Below are 24,832 nucleotides of genomic sequence, written 5' to 3' on the forward strand. Positions count from 1 at the left end.
AGGGTCGGGGCTTGGCCGGGGGACAGCCCTGAGGGATCTGGGGAGCTCTGAGGGGCTGGGGACAGTCCTGAGGTGCCGGGGTTAACCCTGAGGGGTCGTGGTTAACCCTGAGGAGCCAGGGGTAGCCCTGAGGACTTCGGGGAGCACTGACGGGCTGGAGCCAGCCCCGAGGGGCCAGGGGAAGCCCCGAGGGACTGCGGGGAGCTCTGAGGGCTTCAGGCAGCCCCGAGGGGTCGCGGGGAGCCCTGAGGGGCCGCTCCGGGGCTTTTGGCGCCAAGCGTGAGGCAGCGCTGCAGCGGCCGTGCCCGGTACTGCCCGCCGCCGCCCTGCGGGAGGCTGGGCGGGGGGACGCCGCTCTCTGGCCGGTTTCCCCCGCTGCCCTGCGGCCGGGGCCGTGCCGTGCCGCCCCTGGCCAGGCTTGGGGAGGGGGGGGGATCCTGCCTAGGGCTGCGGGAGGAGGGAGGGGAGGCCGGGAGAGGGGGCGGCGCGGAGCCTCCTCCCGGCTGCCCTTCCCCGGCCGGTCGGAGAGCGGCACTGTGGCCCCGCGGCGCACGCTCCGCCGGAGCCTCCCCGTCTCCCCCTGCCTCCGCCGCCAGCAGCAGCAGCAGCGAGCAGCTCCCCCTCCCCCGTCCCCGAGCAGGAGCCGCCGCACCGCGGAGCAGGGAGGCGGCGAGGAGCGCAGGGCAGCGGCCGGCGGCGGGGGGGCGGCGGCGGCGGAGCGGCGAGAAGCAGCCGGCGCGGAGCCTGCTCAATGCTGCACCTTCCGGAGCTGCATGAGGTAAAGGCGGCTCCGAGTCCCGCTCCCCTCCTTCCTCCCCCTCCTCCTCCTCCGCCCCGAGGGGGGCCGGGGGTGCGCGGGGCCGGGGGCTGGGGGGGGTCTTTGTGGGCCCTGCTGGGGTGAGGGGCGGCGGGGCGCCGAGGGGCGGCGGCGGGGCGGCGAGGAGGGGCCGGGGGGCTGGGAGGGGGGGCCATGAAGTTGCGGGAACAAACGGAAAGTGGCCAGCGGCCTGGCCCCCTCCCCGGGGGGGTTCCGTGGGGCTCGGGGAGGGCCGCCGGGGGGGTTTTGTTTGCGATCGCCACCGCCTCCCTGCCTCCCTCCCCGCCTCCCTCCCCCTCCGCCGTTCGTTTCTCTGCCTCCTGATAGTTTTGAGGCCTAACCGCTTAGGCCTCGGCTCCCGGCGGCGGGGGGCCGGCTCCGAAGCTCCCCCCTCGGGGCCGGGGCTGGGCCCCCCCCGGTCCCTCCCCTCCGGGGCTCGCAGCGGGCCCCCGGGGCCGGGGCATCCTCGGATGGGGGCCGAAATTTCATTGTAAAAGCGTCGGCTCCGAAGTGAGAGCGTCGGGCTGGAGCAGCCCCGCGATGAAAGGAGGCGCCGGAGGGGAACCGAGGGGCCGGGGCGGCGGGGGGAGGCGGCGGCCCGGCCCCGGCGCTGCCCGGGCCGGCGGGGAGCGGCGGCGGGGGGCTCGGCCGGCGCGGCGGGGAGCGGGGCCTTGTGCGAATTGAGGGTTAGAAATGAGAAAAAGAGGGTTAGAAAGTCGTTCCCATTCCGCTGAACTTTTGTTTTCTGACCGATAGAGGCCGGTAGAGGACTGCGCAGAGGGAAAGTTTATAAGCGGCGGCGCCAGGATGGACTTCCCTGCTACCCAGCCGAAACCTGCCGCCGACGGTAAAATCATCTACTACCCTCCCGGGGTGAAGGAGATCACGGACAAAATTACCAACGATGAGGTGGTTAAACGGTTAAAGGTGAGCAATCGCGGCCCCTCTGCCCCGCAACTCTCTCTTCTCGAAGGAAACGTTTCCTCGCGGGAGAGGAGAACTGCCAGGGGTTTCTTGTCGCGGCTGAAATGTCCGCTCCTTGCCTACAGACCCTTGTAGGAATGCTGCTCCCTTGCTTCTCCTTAATGAGGAGGAATCCTTTTTTGTAATTTGTGACTGTACTCTTGTGTTCACTCAAAGCCGGAGTCGATGCAGCTGATTTGTGCGTGAAATACATCCGCGGTGTTGGAGACAGGTCTGAAGTGAAATCTTAAGTAACAATTGCGAGATATATTACCAAAAATACTTGCTGTCAAGCTAGAAGATGTCTGTGGGTTCCAGCAGAGCAAGATGTGGTGGGGTGGGGGAAATAACTCGATCTAGTGTAGGGTGTTCTTGACCAAAAAGCTAGCGGTGTTTACAGACAACGAAGGTGAATTTCTGGAATTTGTAGGTGGAATTTAGAAATTGTTTCATATGTAAAAATGCCCCAGATTCTGTAATTTGATTCAACTCGTGTGTGTCTTTCCTATTCAGTATAACTGGTGCTTGGCAAAGTTGCTAAATTTTCGTAAACAAAAGAGATTGTTATAAAAGCATTTTCTCTGCTTGTTTGACATCATCCTGGGGGATTGTGAGGCTTATCTCTGTTTTTAATTTTTTTTAATCTGCTTTTCCATTAGAAACATGAACTATTATGATACAATCATATTATTTCTTAACTCTGTGCTGAAGATTGATCAACACTTAACTTTATTCTCTAATATTGGCACAGCTCATTTGCTAACGCCATGGTCTTTGGACCAGAAAGTTTTCGTAACCTGGGATTTGATCCTGTGTCCAGGGTGGAGATGTAGTAATGATTTTTCTGAGATCAGAAATATTCTCTCATCTGATGATGTGTTTCCCATCACAATCGTAACCCCACAAAGATTGAAAAATAGAAATTGTGGTCTTGGCTAGTCACCGAGTACCCTGAAATATGCCTTAACTATAAATGTGAAGAGACTATAAGCTTTGTCCGATGCTCTCAAAGCAGTGAGGTATATGCCAGCTGTTACTTGGAAAATGAGCCGTGCTGTCCAATTGTAGTTCTGAAAATTGTCTGTTGAATGCAAGAGTCCAACCTGGTATTTTCAGAGCTGCTGTGGAATATTGCCAGTTATAGGAGAAGAACCTAGAGCTTTGTTTGGACAGAGACCTTGAATCAAAGTCTGTGTGGAGTGGGGAGGAGCGCAGTTTTGAGACTAAATGACTTTTATTTTGTCCCAGTTGGAGAACTTGTAATGGTGGGCCATGCCATCTGAGATAATAGAAATAATAGCATTTCAAAGTCACACGTGTGTGTTTCACAGAATTCACGTTTGTGTGTTGGATGTAACTTACAGGTTAAGAGAAGATTTTTTTTCTGTCATTTTTTAATTAAGGGCTGTTAAGGAATTCAGATGAGCTCAGAACTGTAGACTAACCTTAAATGGGAGCAAGTACTTTGCGAGTGGCCCCACTGTCACTGAAGCAACAGAGAAAGATTTTTCTTATATCTTATATTAGTACTACTTAATCTTAGCTTGAGGATTTTTTTTATCAGATGTTCACTTTACTGAAGCATCAAGAGGATTGAAAGTACTAGTGCTGTGTTTCAAAACTAAACCAACAAATGCTGTTGCTCTTCGTTTTTGCATAGATGTATAATCCTTGTGTGTGAAATCCGCGCTTCTTTACATCAGCTTCATTTATAGAAAAAAGTCACGTTGGCACATGGAATATTATTATGATGCAGTACTTGAGATGGAAATGCTTGAAAAAGTTTTGTTCAATATAAAGATAGCTCTCCAGAGCTTTAAATGTGACAATGATAAAAGCCAGCTTTAGCACGATGTACAAATTCAGGCATGTTTTGATGCTTGCAACTATTTTTTTTCTTCTTTTCCTCGGCCATATATGACCTAAAGATGCTCTGTGTGTCTTTTTTTAGAAGATGCATATGTAACTTGGTGTTCTGACGACCAGTCTTTGGGTCAGTTCGTGCAAATTTTTGTTCTTTAACTTAATAAATTCATGGTCAACACAACTGGCTACAAATTTGTGCCCGTATTAGCAACTTTCCTGATATCACATCTGTATTTTTGTGTCCAGACCTCTTCTCGTAATGAAGGGTTTTCTTATTATTTGAACTTGAGACATTCTGGGCACCTGTCCCAGAGTGCCTGAGCAGCAGCTTTTGTGCCAAGGACTTTTTAAAAGAATGTTTTTCTATCCTTTCCCTCCTTCTGCTTGGGGTTGTGGGTAATAAAAATGTAGGCCAGATTCATTTACAGTGTTTTGATACATCTGTATGATAACATTAGCGTTGTCCCAAAAATGGAAGTATTGGGAATTTGGAAATCAGCACGTACCTTCTGAGCGATGCAGAAAGGAAAAGCTTCTGAATTGCATACGTATGTTGAATGAAACACCAGGAGTTCAGGTACTTAATGGCGTCAAAGTGGTTTTTTTTGGTGTGTTAGGTTACACTGATGGGTCAGTGCCTTCCCGGAGTGGGGCAGTATGCTGTGTGTATAATTTCAGATATTAAAAAAGTGATTTTTAACTGTATTGTGCTACGGCTGGGGACAAGTGTCTGTTTCATGGATCCAATTAAGTTTAAGCCAAAGTAGGCAGCTAGCGAGTAGCAGTGTTGAAACTTACTGCTACATACTTCTGGTGTAAAATGAGTTTTTTTAGACTAATGTTCCTCTTTACAATGCATCAGTTCATTAGATAGCAATCGGTTTCAGTGCTGTAAATAAAATGTCTGTCAATTTAGTAAGGTTTGTGGTGAGAAGCAGTATCTTTTATTTCACTGAGCAATACAAGTGGAAAACAACAAACAATTCAGTCACCTAAGTCATACTTCAGGTCTCAAATCAGACCGGCAATTAAATACAAGCTGAGAACAATTGTGCTCTCGGTATTATATTTCTTCCTTTAAGATAGTTGAAGGAAGTTTTAGAAACTCACCGTCTGCTGTCCTGCAGAGCTTCTTTACAACCTCAAACTATTGAAAATTTTCCAAATTGAATTTATTTTACTGCCTTGTCAAACTCCAGACTTGTATGTTGTTGCCAGTAAAATACCAAATTTCAGATACACTTTCTTTGGTCACAAGGTAATATTTTGATGTAGTTTATATATTATCCATGTCATCGTTGCGAGCAAGATTAAGGTAGTATACTTGATTGTCACATAGACTTAAAATAGCTCTATCAATCCAAAATGCACAGAGTTTTTCAGAGACTGACTTTCTCGGAGCCTTTGTAGGCGAAGCAAGAGCTGCCACTGAAAGATGCAGCTCTCTGCTGCTTGTCTCCTGCCTCTGTTCTCTACCCTCTTTGCAAGCGTTTTGTTTTGCCGCATGGCAAAACTGATGGGTGAACAGATTTGGGTTAAAACTTAGGAGAAAAAATACTGTGTTAATTTTAGCCTGAATCATTTTCTTGCCTTTTTTTTTTTTTTTTTTCAAGAGCTCACAAATGGTTGTGCTGGCACAGGGGAGAAGGCAACTTCTTTTTTTGTGGCAGTCCTTCCTTAGAGTGTTAAAGAAACTCCGGAGTCAATTTTGAATGTGTAAGTTTGCGAAGGCTATGTTTTGAGATAGTTATGCAGAAACTATACAAAAGTCCCCATTTTTATCTTGCATGTTAATTTTTTTTAGTAGAAGAAATAATGCGTGATGACGAGTTCCAGTATAGATTTGTATCAATAACGATGCAGTTTGATAAAGTGTGTGACAGATCTGTAGGAAAAAAGGAAAGTATTTATAGTGCAGTGCTTGATTTTTACATACATAAGTCTATAAGCAATGCTAACTCATAAAATATGTAAAAAGCATATTTAGTCAGACACCAAAGATACAGAAGCTCAAACAAAAAGTTTCTGAAACCTTCTGAAAGAGTGGATTCATAGATTTGTTTGCGTAGAGATTTTTAACAAAGCTTTAAGGCAGCATAAAAAAAACTTCTTGCGAAATTAAGAGTTCTGTAGGTGAGAATTGATTGAGGGTGATGCATTTCTTTGTCGTAGCTGGGGTTACCATTCTGTTTTCTGCAGTTGTTTTTAATTTTTTGGGGGGGTGATCTTCCTGCGGTGTTGCAGTCAGTTCCGTAGTCTTGTTGCTTTTCCCATGGTGACAGTCTGGCAAGGTATTTTCCGTGAAAGTTTCTTTTTATTCCACCCCTCCAGATCTCCCCCTGCTGCCCCACCCCAAGGCCTAGCTTGTGATCAGCTGGAGCAGTCGGCACTCGTGGCGGGCCTTGAAGTCTTCCTTATCTTGTCCCATGGCATTTTAAAGCTATTGGGCTTGAGCCAGGGTGAAAGGAGCACTCCCCATCCTGCCCATTGTCTTTCCGGGCGTTCCTCTGGTTATTAGGAGGTGGTCTCTTGTAGCTGGGCCTGTTGTGCTTGTATCTTTGGGAGATTATCGCTGGAAACAGTTACTGCTTATAATTTCTTATGCACGGATATTTTTTAGGCAGCTGTTACAGAATTTTAAAATTGAGAAAGGTTGCTGTTTTGCTATTTACGTGTTCTGGAGTAGGCTGTGGAGGTGTGGGAGAGGGGAAAATACCACGTTGCTCTGTACTTGCCTGATATTTCTGCATATGGCCGTTCTTTGGGCTTGTGTAGTGAAGTTAGAAGGACCTTTGATCTGCTCTGGCTATGCTTATGTAGTTACTTTGATGAAAACTTTAAAAAATATAAATTAGAGAAGAAAATCTATTTTGCATTGTGTTTGAGGGGGGGGGAAGTATCCATATTGTACGTTGGATTATATTAATAAATTGCTGATAAGAGATGGTGGGTATTTTCATGGCTGAGACCTCTGACTTGCATGTACATGTGTGCTTAAATTTAAGAAATATAAGTAGTTTTGTGGAGGTCGTATTGCCGGGGTAATTGCCACAGATAATTATTCTAACACTTTTTAAACTTCCATTAATTGTATTCAACTGCAGACTGCAGTTTGCAGTGTTCTTGAGCTATTGCTGGCCACAGAAGCCTAAAGCCAAATTTCTAATTTGCATTCGCTCATAGTTTAATCTTTTTAATTAGTTTGACTCTTTTAACAATCAAATTTTTCATTAACTAGGACAGGCCACTAGTCAGAGAAGAAGAAATCTTGTTCTGATTTTTTTTTTTGCTAATGGAGTGTTAGCTGTTTGCTTTGTAAATGCCCCAATTTTATCAGTCCTTGGAGAAATAGACTGTGTAGGTTCACCCAGATGTTACTTTTTATTTTAAGCTGATTGATGATGAGACCTTTTGGTTTTTTAATCTGGTAATTTTCGTTTGTTACAAGCACGTCGGTAATTAATGGTAATTTCACATGCACAATGTCACTCTAATGGTGTCGTGGCAACAGAAAGGTAAATACGTTACGAAAGAAGCAGTCCCAGTTTGAGAGGGGAAAAACCAAAGTTTGCCGAATGAGACATGCTCACTCGTGATGACACACCGCCGAAATGGAGAGACTAGGTCAGAAGTCCTCATGTCCTTGTTTATTCTGCTGGGAACCTTGAAGAATTCTTCAGTTTTATTGTTTTGCTTCGTGCTTTTCTGTGAGGTGAGGGCAGGATGGGAACCCTGGCCTAAAAGGTGGGGAAGTGAAGAGCTGCTGGGGAGGCAAGCTGGCTTCGTACGCTTGACTTGGCGCATCTAAAATGAGACTTCCAAAGGGACTGTTGCATTTCACCCGTTCAGACCACAGGTTCCTTGGACTTCAGTTACAGTTATTGAGTGCTTTGCACTTCTTTAAAGCAGGCCTCCTCATTTCTGCTTAGGAACCAAGAAAATGATTTTTTTTTTCTAGGAAAAGTTTTGTAGGTTGTTTAACAGGCATCATACAGAAACTTTGTAAGGGGTGACAGGATAGCATACAGTAGTCTTTAGGCTCAGATGTTTTGACACAGGGCATAAAATATTTCTTTCCTGCATTATTTTCCTTCAGTTATGGTCTTCCAGCTTCAATAAATAAGAAAGGTGGCTGCTGGGCAATAAGCTCCTCTCGTAAACAACCTTGATTAACTACAGAGCAAGTCCTTTCTGTGGACTGTAAGAAGCAATGGCTTCAAGCTTTGGGGCTTTTTTTAATGCATGTAATCAGTTGGCAAATACCATATTAACATTAGGATTGAGGAGCTCGAACAGAGGTTCGATAAGCGTGGTTTTGCTTACCTTGGAAAAGAGATGAATTGTATTAAAAGCATACAAAATGACAGATAGTAAATGACAAATTTCTGGTTCCCCACCACCCACCATGAAAAAAGAGCATTAATTGAAATTGAACATAAAAACTGTTGAAGGTTAGCTATTTCTCAGGCTCGTCCTGGAAGACTGTGGCAGAGCAGAGCTGAACTTCGGTTGTGGTTTGTACAAGAAGCATGCTTTAATCATATAAATCACTTACTTCAGGTGGGTGTGCCTGGCAGTATGTATTTTTATGGTATAATGTGGGAGACTCCTGGTGTGTTCAAATATTTTAAACAAAGTTTGGTTATAAAATCCTTGACATATCACTGCATTCCTACGAGGGGGTTGTATGCGTAAGTTAGCGAAACAGCAGTAATTTTAGCTATGCTCAAAGTCTCCTAAATGAAGTGTTAATTTTTCTTTCACTTTATAGCATTGTTGCGAGGTTATCCCTTGGTTTGCAGACAGCAGTACGGAGCTGATTGATAGGCAGGGAAATGGAATATCATCTGAGGTTACTTGTATTCCTTGTCTGCTTGAATCAATTCATACTACTTGGCTGCTTAATGTCTATGTGAGTCTTTTGCTACCAAAAAGGGGGAAAAAAAGCCAACCCAGATCATTAGCTCACAGGATATATTAGAGACATTTTAGTTCTTAACTTCCGTCTAGATCCCAATGCACGTTGAACATTCTTCATATATGAAGCTCTTCCAGACTGTAATATCTTCTTAATCGCCATTGTTACCTAGAAATCTAAACCACATGCTTATTATTGGTGTCACTCAGAGCAGTGTGCGTTTGCTGACTCTGCAGCTGCAGTAAACTAATGAACTGTATTCCCACTGCTGTGCTGACATCAGAATTTGGCTATTGCAAAGATGTCTTAAGCATGAGGAAGTGCTGTTAAGGGTAAAGAAAGATGGAAGGGGTGCAACGTATGCTCCTGCTCAGAAATGAAGGTTGAAAATTTTGTGCTACCTAGATCGTGTGGGGTATCCTAAATGTTTTATTAATGTGAGACAGGTAATATATGCTTATCTGATGGAGATGTCAGAACTGCAGTTCTAGAATCAGTTTTGCAGCCATGGTGGGGGAAAAAATCCATGTAAACGTACTGTTAAGAGTGGTCAGCATTTTTGATGTCTTAGTTATTCTCGAGTGAGTGACCGTTTCTTTCCATTTGTTAAGTAATGTTACCATCTTAATGATATTCTGTTGTCCTCCATCAATACAGCCTGTTACCTTTACTGAAACACTATTTGGTGTGGTCATTAGCAATTTTAGGCCTTATATTTTGTTGTTAGAGTTGCATTTTTATTATCTTCTCATATAAATTAACAGCTATCTCCAGGAAATTTGTCAAAACTTACCAAACTGATGAAGCAGTAAAGAAATTTTGTACTGGCAAAATACATTCATAAGCATTAAAAAGTTTCTATTTAAAAACCTTTTCTATTTAAAAATTCCTTTTTTAAAAAATTGATACATAGAAGGAGAAACATTTAAGGACAACACTTTAAAAGGAATCTGCAGAAATCAAATATTTCTGGAATCTTTTGAAGACCATTGAAATGCCAACTTCAAACTTTTACTTACTGTGAAAATCTTATTAGTGTAGTTTTAAGTGCCTGAGAATTAGTCTCTCACAAGTTGAAAAAGATGAAAGTAAATAGTTGAATTTAGGAAGTATTTAATGTAAAGAAGATCTGTAGTTTTAGCATTGTGATTATCTGATTATTCCAGAAGTTTGGAATAAATTGCTTAAAAAACAAACAAAACAAAAACACAACCCCTCTCACCTGACTGACTTTGTGTTGCCTTTTTAATGGAAGGAAAATGCTGTTGGATTTTTCCCCTTAAAAGTTTTATTCTGCCTTCAGGTAGATAGCGGTCAAAGCAGGGTAAGTCCTGTTGTCTATTTTTGTTTTAACTGTCGTTATCTTCTATTCCTGCTTGAAAATAGAGGCATGTACTTAATTATCCAAAATGCAGTAATACTTCCCATAATAAGTTCATTATTGAAGCTTAAAGAAACCATAGTTATAATTTAGTAGGGAATTATTTGAAATTAAATTTTGAGGAACATGAAAATTGTTCCCTTCTTGTGATTTAAAGGAATGAAACCCAATACTCAGTCCCTTAACTCTAAATAACTGTGGGCTTTTGTCCTAGTCCCTTAGAAAGGATATAACTTTTTTTTTTTTTAAATCTTTGTTTACATGAAGAGCCAAAGAGGAATCATTCAGAAATTATGCCCTTTGTTCTCACAGTGACGCAATGTATTGTAGTTGAAGTGAAAGGAAGTTTTAGTTCTTAAACTGTTCCAGTAATAAGAATGAGATAAAGTAGACTTTTCTTACTTCTGATGGCAGAAACAGAATTCAGTGTTCTGGGAAGAGGTGGACGAGGTAGGTACAGTTCACTTATTTATTTATTTTCTTTGACAGGTGGTTCTTTCTCAGCATTGACTTGCTGCAGAGTTAACATTCATTTGCTTAAAAAGCAAAGCAAAAGGAAAAGCAAAAAAATTTTAAAGATTTTTGCTGAAAATACATTTATTTAAATACCTTATTCAGTCATCTTTTGTAAATGTAGATGATATGTGTCACTATTTCTGGAAAACTTCTAATACGTCTCTTCTCCAAAACTCCCACTTCTGCTATCGACAGGAAAATTCTAGTGGCAAGAAAAGAAGAACTATTTTTGCTTGTGTGAAGTCAGTAAATGAGGGTCTAGGAGTTGCATTTGTGAGCTGTTAATGACATTTTTTCTTAGAAAGCATGTATAGAATATGAAAGTAGGCATAACTCTGTAGCCTAAGGGAAACTGGGAAATCTGGAAATAAACTTTCAGTTTTGTTCCAGTTGGAACTGGTAGTCCAGACTGCTGCTAAGTCATTAGAATTTTGCTTTAGGAAATAGGAGGTTTCACCAAGTACTAAAACCATGTCCTTGTAGAATTTGTACACGTGGTATATATTCTGCTACAACTGAAAGAAGTCAGTTGAAATCTTAATATTTAGGGTTTTCTTAAATCTCTCTGAACTGGGAGTGAAAACCAATTTAAAGTCTGTTTCTAAACCTGGGAAAAGTGGGCACAGCATGTAACGTTTTCCAAAGTTACTCTTTCACTCCCAGCCTTTGTTTCCCTGTAAAGGTTAAAACACCTTCAGTCAGATTACAAAGAATGGCTGCCCCTGAATTTCATTTTGTTTTGACATCTTTAGCTATTGAGCTGAGTTTTGGTTCTTCACTGGTTCTGGTCTGCTTCTAGCAAAGCTGATTTGAGAGACTTCTTCGAAGACTCTTACAGTGGTTCTCCTCCTGAGAAATCGTGCAGTGAAAGTGTACCCTAATTCACAGTGTCTTTGAATTCTTCTGAGTCATTCCTACTTGGGTCCATGTGTGGGCTGCGATGAGTATGAAAGTTCCTGCATGCTAAGTGATTTAACGCCTATCAGCATTATCGTTAAAAGGCTGCGTCATGCCATATCCACATAAAATTGATTTTATATTCGGCTGATCACCTCAAAATTTTATAGATGAAAAAACACTAATTGGTAACATTTCTAGAGGATTTATTATTTTCCTAGTGTTTTTCAACATCTTTGTCAATCATCTGCTCAAAAAAAAAAAAACAACACAGCAAAACCAATTGGGGGCAAAAATAATTTCAGCAGGCAGGTGGAAAGGCAGGTGGGCAAATAATGACAGGTTAGTTCTGAGGAGAGTTGTGAGTCAGTTTGGTAATCTAAGGTGACCCGCGTAGCGGGTACTTTAACATAGCCAAAAGCAAGTTAGTTTATCTAAAAATAAAAAATGCAAGTCCTCTTTACAGAGTGCCAAAGTTGTATGTGGAGACTTGTCATCCTGACAGTGTTGTACATGACTGTTTTGAGTGCTCTAAGGTGACACTGCTACTGAAGGAAGCAGTTTTTCACCCTTCCTGCTGCTGCCACTGCTGTTCAGGGAATACCAATTCCAAGTCATTTACCTTCTTTGAGTCAGCTGCTCTCCCAAAGTTGTAGAAACAAGCCAAGCTTGTGACGAGTAAGAGGAGAAAAGTGCAAAACAGAGGTGAGGAGAAAAGTGCAAAACAGAGGTATGTAGTGACTGGAGGAGGGGGCGGGGAGCAGGGAAATAATCAAGTTGTAAAGTATGGAGTTGTTCCACCAGTAGCTGGAGGCTTACCCTTAATCAAAGCCCGCTGTGCCTCACTCTGCTGGAATGTGTGGAAGCGCAACACCAAAACCAGCGCTTTGAGCCAGAGAAGTAGTCCTACTTGCTCGTGGGCCATCCTTTTCCAACCTGCCAGCCCATGTGTGTCTGCGGCCTGCGGGATACTGGATCGTGGAACTGATCCTATCCAAAACTGTACTTATTTTTTTCCAGGTTAGTTTTCATCTGGATCAACACGATCACTTGGTTGTCACTTGGTGCCCCCTCCTTGTGCTGGCAGAATCTACCAGCCTGCGACTGTCACGCAGAACTGTTACTTCCAGTGACAACTTAATTTGGAACCCTGTTCGTTGGGTTAGACCTTATTAGATCAACTTAAAGATACATTAAACTGCACCCTAGGATTGGACTGAAGCAGTTCCACCCTCCCCTGCGGGGAGACCTTTGTCTTGTACTGACAACAGCACTTTTACAGCCACGTAGTGAGCCGGTTCAGGAAGCAGATCTATCTGAAAAGTAACCTGGCCAAAAACGTGGTGTTTCAGTAGTGCCACTCATCAATCACATGAGTGCTGGTGGAGTGGAGGGATAGCACTGACAGATTCAGAAGGACTCGCGCTGCTGTGAAATTGCCCCCTAAGAAGTTGTACAGCAACCCCCTCCCCTCACAATTTGTTGAGACAAAATGAAGTACGTCTCTTCTGTCAGAGAGCTGCAAATATAAGTGTAGTGAGTGATGCGCTACCCTTCCCTGTCTGGAAGAGAAACCATGATACGGAGAAGAATGTCATTTGGTTAGAAACAATTTAAATCACTGCTGTGCTTATATACAAATGTGTGAATCCTGCTGGTGCCAGTAATTTTGAACTAACGTGAATGTTGTGGAATCCACAATGATTTTTTTGGGCTGCTGTAATAGGTCATATCGTTCATGCTAATACATAATTGCTTTCAAAATAAATAGATTTTATATGGGAATTTGGAATCGGTGGGGTCATATTTAGCGAGGGGTACTTAACACTTCTCCTTTCTCTAGGGGTGCTTGGTTTTGTTTTTTATTTTTTGTCTTGTTTTGTTTTTTCCCATTGTAGTCTTTCTCATTTATACAAATGAAAGAAAAATTTGAGGCTTCAGTGTTTTTCAGGCCGTCCCAAGCGGCTCACAGTTCTGTACTGCTATTATTATCAGAAGATGTGGTCTTTGATGTTTAGACTGGTCTTTTCCTGTTCTGCAGTCCCAACTACTGAGTCCTGCGCTGTGACTTGAACTAGAGTAGGCGGTACAAGCCTGTGCTTGCAAACAGATTTGTCTTCATGCCAGCTCTCAATCTTTTTTCCCCCCCTCCTAACGCCTGCTGGAATTGATTGTTCTTTAAACAAAGACTTGCACTAACTTACACATCATACAGAGAAATGAATCTTACTTGTAAATAATCATACTTTGAAAAAAAGGTACTACCCTGAAGATAAGCACCATAAATAGCTTGTATCTTCTCCCCCAAGCATGAGCTGATAGAGTACAAGTAGTAAATCTTTCTTGTGTCAACCCAAAGCCAGCATTAGTAACACTCTGCTGGGCTCACAGCACAGATAGACCACGAGTTTAGTGTTGCACTGTACTGTACAGCTGTTCCACAAGTATTCATAGAAAGTAAAAACACTTTTTAAAATGTTAGTCATTTAACTTGTATTTTTTATGCTCTTCAGGGTCTGAAAAATATGTGGACTATTTTATTCAGGTATGCTTGATTAGGTAAAAATCAACTAGCTACTGAAAAGTGTTCAAGCATAATTTTGTTTGTTCTTTGAAGAGACACTGTTTGCAAAGAGCTTGCACTCCTGTAGCATTGTATGCATGGAAATTCTGTAGCTGCCCAACTTTAGCCAATCTTAGAACTCAATTTTACCTGTTTTTCTATTAGTAATTTGTATATGGAAACTTCTATGAAAATAGCAGCATGAAAATGTTGCCAGGAGCTGTCGGATGAAGTTGGATGGGTAATTTTGATTATACAAACCCTCACTTTAAAATAATTTGATTTCATCTCATGTTATTGAGTGGATTTGTGGCTTGTTCTTTTTAGTTGTTTCATTTTATATTATTATTAAAGCAAATCTTTATTTGTAATCTTCAATTCAGAAAGCTGCACAATAACGCATAAGCAATGAGCACGTGGATCTGCCTTGTGTATATTCACCAGTTAGTAGTCTGTTGGGATTCCTGGGGTTCTGTCAGTTTTGTTTATAAAGAAATTCTGGAGACCTCGAGTGAGTCTTGGTTCAAAATCTGTAAATAAATTCTGTGTCTGATGGTTTATGAAAAAGCTATGAGTCACTGACACCATTCGTGACCAAGGGATCAAATGTTCAGTGGCTTGGCCAACACACAGCAACTTGGGTATGTTGGTTCTAGATGTTAATCCTGTTGCAAAGGGAAGCTAGATTAGATTCAATACCAATTTTAATACTGTAAACTGACTTCGCACTGTCTTAGTTTGAACCAGAATGCATGCAAAATGGTCTTAGTGAAAATGAAGGGGAAAGTTGTTCTGATTTTCCTGGGCTTCTCTGAGATTGCCGACCAGGAGATACTGCTCTCTTACCCAAGATGAGTGATAACTAGACAGAAATACACAGCACTTGAGCTGAAAGAGAATATTTCAAATCTCAGTACGTGACTCACAAGAACCAACTCTTTTCTGAAGTCTTCCTTTTGACGTGTAAAAGCAGCTCCTAAGCAAATTCAAACCAGATGCTGCGGGCTCGGTGTCAGCCGGGTACAGATGGCCCACAACCTGGTCTGTGTGCTACCACCCGACTTCACCACTACCGACGTAACCTTGTAGGTGAGCAATCACAGCTCTGGCAAAAGACAAGTTAAAGCTGAGCAAGGCAGCGGGTTCAGGTGGGCAGCAGGACGTAGCTTTCTGCATCCTTTCGTGTCTTTTGCTGGATGTTTCCGTGTAGTACTTGTTTTTTTTCTGTCCTTAGTACAGGGCTGCACTTAGCACTAGTGAGGAAAGTGCCAAGAGTCCTATAGGGGAGTAACACCTCCTGGCCTCTCTACTTGGCAGGGAGTTTGAGCCCTCTCCTTGGTTTGGTTATTAGGTCTGCTCTCAACATCTGGCCTGGAGTTCTGTGATTAATCTCGTCACGAATGTAGACGTATTTGGGGAATAGGTAATAGAAATAATGAAGCGTTTTCCTCAATGTGACTTACTTGGGCCACAACTTCTTGTCTCCTCCCATAAAGTTAATCATCGAACATTAGGTCTCAGCCCTTTTCTTGAAGGTGCTAAATGGCTTCTGCTCAATGCCCGAGTTTTAGGCACTGAAGATTATAGTTGATAGCTTTTGTTCCCTGATCATAAATCTCAGCCATCAGCATTTTTAGGCTTTTAAATTAAGTCCTGCAGCTATTAGAGACTGTTGCAAAACTCTACGATCTTTAGGCCAAGGTGCACTTCTAAATCCTTCCTGTCATGCTATGCAGATGCATTGCAGAATGTTCTGACTTTGAGTTAAGAACAACAAAGCAGAATAAAACAATACACTGCCTTGTTTTTCTCCGTAGGGTGGGAAGGTGGGGAAACAAACAGCAAGGTGCATCCCACAGTTTTTGCTTAAACCGTTGCAGGATGCTACTGACCTGCATGCTATGATCGTGAAGGTGATTAAAAAAGAAATCTGCAGCAATGACAAAATATATACAATACGAATGAAAGCGCTGAGTTTCATTGTGTCTTAGCTTTTGAAGAGTAGCTAAAGGAATGGGACTTTAAGTACTCTGTATGCAAGGCTAAGAAGTATACGTGGGATTCAGGCTCTGCAGGCAATTACTATACAGGCCAGAAGATTTTTAGTTATGAAAAGTTAAATTCTGGGCTTTAAAAATGTCTTGGGTATGCTTAGGAAAGATCAAATGATTGATTTTAACCATCGCCTGGTCAATTAGTTATCATTTTCCTGTAGAGTTTGTATGTGAGAGAGAACTGTTGCATCTTCTTGTGGATAACTTTTCCCCTCATCTTTTCAGTTTCCCAGTCAGTGTTTTTTATAACTTCTGTGTTTTAATTGCTTTTTGGATATCCAGCACATGCATGCGGGCTGCTATTCTGAGGTCACCGCAGCTGAGCAAATGAAGTTGGTTCTCTGTTCAATTTTTGAGTCGGGGAAACAAAACAAAGATCATTTTTAAACAATGAGGCATTAATTTTGCTCGTAGCTTCAGGCTACTTTAAGCCAGTACACTTGACGAAGCGTGCACTTTCTTATGTTTTCTGGGCAATTATGCTTGAGGCTGAGGCTTGCTGCCTTCTCTGCAAGCTTCTCAGATTTCTCTTAGTCGCTGTCAGTGTCTCTTTGTCGCAGATGCAGATGTTTGTGAAATGACCAAATCCTCTGCCCATGGGTACCAAACTTATGTTCATGCCCGGGGTACATGTTAGTATCGTTTCAGGTGTCTGATCTTCATCTTTCCACTATTTCAAGTGAAGGCACAAGTTAAGCACTCACTGCTGCAATTTGAGCACTGTTTTAAGACATAACAGTGGCAAACATGTACTATGGGCCTCTTAAAAACTCTAAAATTAATTTAAGAAACATATATTTGTTTTCTAACATTGTTCAAAGTAGACGTTAAAGTAATTTTAAAGAAACAAAAGGCAAAATATCAATAGTGCTATAACCTCAGGAAACAGGTCAAATCTTACGTTGTTTTGTACTTTCAGGGTTGACCTTTCTCAAATTTTGTCTTGGATAAGATGAAAGATTTTCTGGGTACACATGAAATATGAACATTTTGAAAATACAAAACTACTCTTTCTCAAGTGCTTTTTTAAGTGTCGTGCACCTTCCAAAATTTTTTGATATTTTCTATTTCAGTCATTCTTTATGAGAACGTTGCTGCTACCTGCTTAAATGGTGTTTAGTACTTGCAGATTGCTGATTTCAGCAGCATAGCTTAGATAAATGTTATTTTAATCTAAATTCAGCATGGTTAATTATGCAACCAAACTTTTCTGGTGTATTATTTTTTCAAGCAGGAAAATTTCACAAATTGTATGCAATGACCTTTTAGCCTTTGTAATGTGAGAAGTTTGTGTGACTCCAGTTTGTTCTTGTATGGTATATGCCAGAATGTATCTTTGCGTAGATAATGAAATGGTAACATTAGTTGGAGAGCTTCCAGATGAAGCAGAAGCGAATGTGGAGGTTAAAATGGGAAAGTACTGTAATGGGAACGGTCACACTATGATACCTTCATCTGAAGTTTGGTTTTGGGAAAGAAAGAAAATTGTAGTGGTCACTGATTTTTGGGACATCAGTGTTTTTCACATAATTCTCAGAAAATTTTAGTACAAGAGGACTCCTTAATTGTAACTTGAAAAAGTTAGACATGTTTTGAAAGCCTTCTACCAAAGGGAATCCTTGCAGTAATATTCTGTTTCTGGTGTATTGCTTGCTACTTATCTCGGTAAAATCAGCAGCTATAAAACTGCGATTGCGTATGAGGAATGTTGAGGGACAGGTACAGCAATTACTGGCATATTCTAGCTAGCCACAAGGCAAAAAAAAATTGACAGAACAGATAAGCAGAATGGTTGCAGAACTCACATGGAAAGAATCAGGAGTTACCTAAAGTTCTCAAAATATTAGTGAAGAGCTCCCAGACAAGGAGTTATTAGCCTGAAATTACAATAACTGTGGAAAATAAACAAAAACACTACAACACTGGGAGGTAACATACTGTCCTCTAAGATAGTATTGCTAATGCAGGATGGTGTAGTAGAGCTCTGTAAAAGTTGATTTTTTTTAATTATTATTATTTTTTTATTTTCTTGGAAAAAAAAGTCTTGGTTTTGGGAACCAATTATCTGAATTGGATTGGGGAGGACAATTTTTAATCAGCTTAAGATAACTATTCAGCTTGAAAATATAATTAATATGTTTAGCAATCTGAACTAAGTGAAAATTTAGCCTTGTGCCTGGTGATGGGGTATTGACATCAAGATCCAATAAATAAAAATAGATTTGAGACAGAGACATGAATGGGCAAGGCTCCCTTTTTTCTGTCTTTTCTATCTCTTTCCCTCTGTCTCCTAACTTTTCCGTTTATTTTCTCCTTAGACATGCAAATGCACCTCATTCCCATACTCCTAATGGAAAAATCTAGGTTCTTGTGTAAAATAGTGCATCATAAAATGAAGAGAAAAACCATTAGTAATAACGTTTTAAATATTGTCATGTAAAGTCCTCCAAAATATTATATTCCATTTGAAATATTTCCACACTTTCAATATTGGCAATTATGATGGCAGTATTCTATAAAAGTTGAATTTATTGTAGACGTTTCACATTACATTTTGCTACCTACATAGTAATAAAACACATAGGGATGTCATATTCGTTTTGCAGCCTTGTTTCTTAGAAATGGAATTCTGTGTTTAGCATCGTCCTGTTTCTGAGTACTATGTGATGGACTTTCATATCGTTATATCAGCAATGGCGGTGCTTTTCTAGGGTGGGTGAGGGGAGGGGACTTAAAAAATTTTAAGAAAGGAAAACTTTTAAACATCTTTTATTCTTTCAATATATATATATCAGAAATCAGCCTTTATGACTAGGAATATCTGTCATTAGTCAGAGTAAAACAATTTAAATGGATTTAATAAATTCTACCAATACAACAGTTTCCATGCAGTAATTACACGTACTTTTTTTCCTCACTCCTCGTAAAGACTTAAATAAGACGTACAGCTAGGAAACTACTGCGGATATGTTTCAGTTCTCTATTCATGCAACGTTGTTTTTTCCAGTGCTTTCAGAATTTCCAGAAACTTTATCTTTTTCATGAGGCTACCAAAAAAATAAAATGATCCCACCACATGGTAAGCAAACTTCTTCATTTTTGCCTTCAGTCTATTTTAGAGTAATAAAATACTCCATTTTGAGCTTGATGGCTGCCTAAATATTGTTTTTTTCCCTAATAATATAGATTATAATGCTCATGGGGTACCAGAGTTTTCTGGTAAAATAGTACTTCATTGGGGAATAATTTTGTCTGAATAGAAATTCTTCGCAGAAGCATCTGTGGTTTGATACGTGCAAGAGCCGCTATGCTCACCGGCTGCTGGCTGACGTTTGCAGCAACACGATGAGCAGGAACGCCCCTTTCAGGCAGTGAGTTCTGGGTAGCAGATTCTGCTTTTAAGTGCCATGGGCTTGGGTTTGGTGCTGTTTCTGATTTGTAGTGTAAGTTTTGATTGTGAAATACCAACTTTTTACAGTTCGGCAATTTTTATTTTTGTTCAGCCATTTCACATGGAAATGGAAACCCATCATCTGCATTCTAGATAACCTCTGTTAAAACAAGAGTCCTTTATTGAGGCTCCAGCAGATAACAGGCACACAGACAAAATTCTTCAAGACAGTTTTATCACCAGGTATAGGTTCACGCTAGGGCACTGCATCATTTAGCTCCAAATGTTCATTCAGGCTCAGTGCAATTTGCCTCCTAAAGAAACCAGAAAATGAATGTCACAGCTGAAGAATGTTTTCTTGCTCACCTTCACACCTTTGCGTGCTACTGAATATGACGGTATTACGTGTAATTGCCAATCACTGAACAAGTTCCATGAAAGAACTTTTAATTTCTTTTTTCTGCTGCTGTTGCAGACTGTGTAATCTGAGCAGAAGATCAAGGTAAAAATATTTTGCATAATATTCTGCTTCAGTAGGTACAGTAAATTTTCAATTCACCATATTTTATAAGATTGTGGAAATAAAAGAACCGTATATTCTTAGAAAATATATATATTTTTTTGCCTTATTTATTTGTTGTGTCAGAACACAAGCAGGAAAGAGCATGACGTGCTTTATGCATCCTCTTTCTGGATAGCTGGGTGGGGAAGACTATATGATGCACCATGGAATGCACCTGCACTGTGGTGTAGAAATAGTCATGGATATATTCCTTAAAAACATCACTAGTACTGTAAGTGTAGCTCTCTAGTTTTGTTTTGGTGTCAAAGTCTATAAGTTGATTTTGTTGTGAGAATTGAGTCTAAATATTCACTTCGAAATGAACCCTTGCAGTCAATTCACAATAGAAATTAAAATGCTTTTGTTTTTCTTGTCCAACGCTACCTTCTGTCCTCTGGAAGAGGAAATGAATTATCACACAGCAATGAGTTGGTTATAAAGAATCCTCTCTTTCACATCTGGAGGCTATTATCAAAGTACTTGGGAAACTTCATATGGAAATAGAAACTCCTTCACCGTGGGGAATATGCTTTTAAGAACGTTTTGGTTTTGCCCCAGCCATATATAACACTTGCTAGTGTACCTAGGGGAAAAGGACCATTTAATGAAATGCTTCTAACTGATGATGTCTTGAATTATCATTAGAATGTTTAAAGAACAGTCTCTTTTTAGTCCCTCTGCAAATACTCTTTTGTTATGTGGAAGCAAAGTTTCTGACATCTTAGAAGACTTTCAGTGTTTTAATTTATGAAAATCTTAACCTTCTTTAGAGTACTTAAACAATTGTTAGGCTTTGGCAGGGAAAGCTGGAAAGAATCGTATTCCAAATCTTTCCACTAATAAAGACTAGATACTGCTAAGGACTGAATTGCTTGACAAAGTAAATAAATAAAACTGGTGCTGCTGCACCACACTCAAATCATAGATGTCTCAGAGGTGGTGAGCAGCATGAGCATGAAGGATAATGTGCTGATAAATACGTCCATTGTCCCTTACTTCCCATTATTTGAGAAGAAATATACACACATTTAAAACTTGCGATTTGATCTGCTGCTGTCATAGCAAATTGGGCAAAAGAGTTTTAAAACTAGGATAAAATACTTGAAGGATTTCAATATGGTAAGGATGAACCAGCAGTATTTCTCAACGTTTCTTAAAATGAATTACTTTAAAAGGTCTTGGGTTGAATAGCCAAGTATTGTCATGCTTCAAAAGCTGTCTGTAAACAAGAAATAGATTTAAGGAAATATTTTTTGTTAATGACCAACCGTACAGTGAACTAAGGTTACCTAGTACTCTGCATGCTTGATACCTTTCTGTAGCTCTTTGGGAAACTGGAAGCACGGTGGGATGAGTTTGGTTTGGTTGGTCCCAAAATTCATGTTTCTGTGAGGATTTCAGTCAATTTAAGTGATTGAGGTGAATTCAATGAACATTTTAGACTTAGTTAATAAAAGTAAGGTAAGGAATAGCAAGAAAAAAACTGAATTGTTTGGTGAATTTATGATTTTTAAAGAACTGAGTTGGGGAAGACTGATGCATCAGTGTAGGCTGCTCAGTGAAATCTTCCACTGAACATCTTCTGTCCAGAAAGACGAATAGACATTGTATAAGGAGCAGAATTGTAAACAGCATGGATATTATGCCTTCTTTATATAAATTGAGCATCTGTGCTAGTTTAAAAACTGTGAAGATGCTCTGTGTGACACTGCAGTTGTAGTGACCCTTTGGAGGAAGTGATGAGAATAACAAGGACCAGGAGAACAAAATAAAGGTAGTGGTCTAGAGATGTGATGGGGAAGTTCTGCTGTCTCAGGTCATGGTACAAAACCAGGACATAGATCATTAAATTTGAAAAGAATAAATGGATTGATGCGTCAGATACAAGTTTTGGAATTTACAGAATGTTTCTGAGACAAAAAAAATTATCAGTGATCACATTGTATGCTTATGTTGGTTTCTAATGAATGGAGGTAAATACCAGTTTTGGGGGGATTAGTAGGGTGTGTATACAGCTACCGTTTCAGGCTTCATATGCTTGTCATTGTCGAGGCTAAGAGTCTGTGTCACTGTCAGGTGAAGACCTAGGACCTTCCCTTCTGCTGGCCCTGGGACATACCAGATCCTTCCAAGAGATCTAACCATGCCTGTCACAAAACTATCCAGGATTTTTTCTGCGGTCTTCTGCCAGATCAATAAATTACATTGCCTCACGGAATTATTTGACACGTGTTGGGGCCAGCGTAAAATACATGGTGGCACTGCATGGCCAGCAGCAGGACAGGGTGAGCAATGGGGAAGGGAGAAGCAGGTGGAGGCAGCAAGCAGCCGAACTGGATCTCCATGTCATGTGGAACCAAAACCATAAATACTGGGAGAGGGGTGTGAACTGTGTACTGCTGCGATTCCTGCTTGGCAAACAGGCCTGAAATTCAGTCTGTGCTTCGTCTTCCTGTGGTATTTCGTACCCTATCACTATGTGCAGAACTGCAGTGAAGATAGCGTGGCAGTAAAAGCTGTGCTGGGTGCTCCTGACGGAGGTCAGATCAGCAGAGTCAGTCGGTGGTTATTGAAGTAAGACCAGCTCCAAGCTTATTTTTACCTCCGGTCAGTCAGTTACAAGTGAAGTTCTCTTAAATTCCTGGCCATTAACACTGATTATAAGCTGCTTTCTCCTAAATGACCGATTGTGATATCTTCAGAACAAACAAAAGCATGGTCTGTTAGGATGGAGTTCTTTATTGTAAGTTTAAAATAGTCTCTTTCAAAGCAGAGGAGAGATGAAGAAGATCTCATTGTTACGACAGTCGCTCTAAATGAATTTACAGGATGTTCTTACGTGAAGGATAGTGGTTTCTGCTTAAAGACAAAAGAAATAGACTTGGCTGTAAAGTAGCATTTGGCTTGGAGAAGAAAAAAATCATTATTACATATCATAGTGGATGATGTGAGGAAGGGACAATGCCATATAAATGGTATTGGATCTTCCAGTTCTTACTGCAGCAAAATGTTGATGATAGTACCTGAAATAGTTCTAAGATGTTGTATTGTGTCTAACTTTGATAAGGAAGGGTATGGAATATTTTCTTTGCACATTGTGAGTGATTTTTCCCTTGGGCTTGTTCATGGCTGAAGAGTACAAGATTTATCACATACAGTGATAACAGTACTAGGATTATCTTCTGCTGGGCAGGAAGGACACAATTTTACTTCCTTTTGTGCTGTTATAATCTTGGAATGAATACTTTTTTTACAACCTTTTCTTGCAGTGGTCTGTACACATTGCTGTAATCAAGAGATCAAAGTTAAGTGGTTCATCTTGCAGGGCAAAACATTCCACCACTATTTAAATACCATGTTCTAAGTTCTGCTGTGAAAGACACTATGGACCAAGGCATCTGATTTTTCTGATGCTTTATTTGCCTACTGGGAAACACCCCTCCCACCTTCAGCATTTGTGTGACTTGAGGAATCATCTAGGTTTACAGCAGAACCTAAAGTCTGCTATGTTTTTAGTTATGGAAATAGAACACGTAGGTAATTGTACTCTCTCTCTCCCCCCACATTTGTAGCAAAATTTGTCCTGTTTGGATTACAACGTTATGTGTGTCTGACGTTTATATTCATTATGTATTTACTTTAAAAAAGTAAGTATCGAAAGAATTGCTTCACGTAATTAATGAACTGCTTAGTGTATTGCTTTACTATAAGTAGTAGCCAGTTTGCTTTGCTTTTTCTTAGGTCACATTTGTTTCTTGGCTTCTAGAAAATATTCTCGTTAGATTTGCTTGATGTAAGTAAAATAATACGGAATGTCCTGCTCTACTAACATGAAGATGGTGGTGAAGATGGTGGAAGGAGAGGTGATCACGCTGTTTGCCCAGTCACAGGGGCAGTGCTGGGCAGCCTGCCATTGCTGCTTCTGCATAAGCTTACGTCTCTTGCATATCTGTGGTCACATCTAGAAACCCTTGTCATTGGCTTAGCTTGGGGAGCAGCATAAAAAGAAGGGAGCAAATAGACTTAAAGAGCTTACAATATGCTTTGGGTAGTATTTTGTGCAACTTCTTTTTTTTTCCCCCGACTTATTCAGAGAAAGCACAGAGAAAGTGCAATGTCAGAGAGTATAGATTGGAGATAAATGTCGTCTTCAAGGGTTACTAACAGAACCAAGAAGGGAGTGCTACTCTTCGCATTACTAACTTAACAAAAATACATCGGCTCCTGTACATTTCATTTTTTCTACAGTTCACATGTGTGCCTTGATTAATTTGTATATCTGCTTCTGTCAAGCTAGGACTCTGGTAAATGTGGGCTCTCAGAAGGAATACTTTGTCATGTGGTAAAAACATAACAAAGGTGCTTCAGCTTGGATCCTTTGTGATCAAAAAGCAGTCCCCTTTCTCAGCCTGGAGATGCTTCTGGCCAATTTCTATCCATATTTACTCACCCATTTAAAAGGGAAGTAAATGTCTTTTCCCTTAGCATAAAATAGCACTCGTGTCGTTAAAGCATATTAAGACTGATTTTTTGGGCTGTTTTGGTAAATTAAAACAAATCATAGTCTTGTAGTGTCCCCATATAAGAAAAGGCTTTTTAAACTTCTTAGTAGCCATCTTCTGTACCTTTCCCAGTTTGAATTGTGTTCTCATCAGTGGGGATAATCAGATTTAAGTGATGTGTTTGAAGTCATCATTTAGTATTTTTAGCATTTCATGAGTAGTATTGCTGTTTTTTCCTTTCCTTGCCTGGAAATACCTCTTCTGTCACATCCTGCAATTGCATGTTCATTGTTTGCAGGCACATAGCCTGGCATTGGCTCATAATCTCTTTACAGTTGCTTAATAAATGCTCATCTTTCTCTTCTGTTGTTGCCAGCTGATAAGCTCTTCATAGAAAAAAAT

General features: G+C 40.9%; 1 protein-coding gene across 3 annotated transcripts in view; it reads left to right on the forward strand.

Annotated features, from left to right (window-relative positions):
- Positions 1-594: 594 nt before the first annotated feature.
- PDS5A (PDS5 cohesin associated factor A) overlaps positions 595-24,832 on the forward strand; it is a 79,018-nt gene continuing 54,780 nt past the window's right edge. The window contains exons 1-2 of one of the 3 annotated variants that reach the window (XM_035551562.2): positions 595-778; positions 1,574-1,744. In XM_035551562.2, the coding sequence (XP_035407455.1) occupies positions 752-778; positions 1,574-1,744 (198 nt within the window). In that variant the 5' untranslated portion in view covers positions 595-751. Of the gene's footprint in view, positions 779-1,210; positions 1,328-1,573; positions 1,745-24,832 lie in introns of those variants that run through there. The other 2 variants (XM_035551582.2, XM_035551572.2) reach the window with 2 other exon arrangements.

Source organism: Cygnus atratus, chromosome 4 (assembly GCF_013377495.2).
Source record: "Cygnus atratus isolate AKBS03 ecotype Queensland, Australia chromosome 4, CAtr_DNAZoo_HiC_assembly, whole genome shotgun sequence".
In the NCBI taxonomy this organism is placed as follows: domain Eukaryota; kingdom Metazoa; phylum Chordata; class Aves; order Anseriformes; family Anatidae; genus Cygnus; species Cygnus atratus.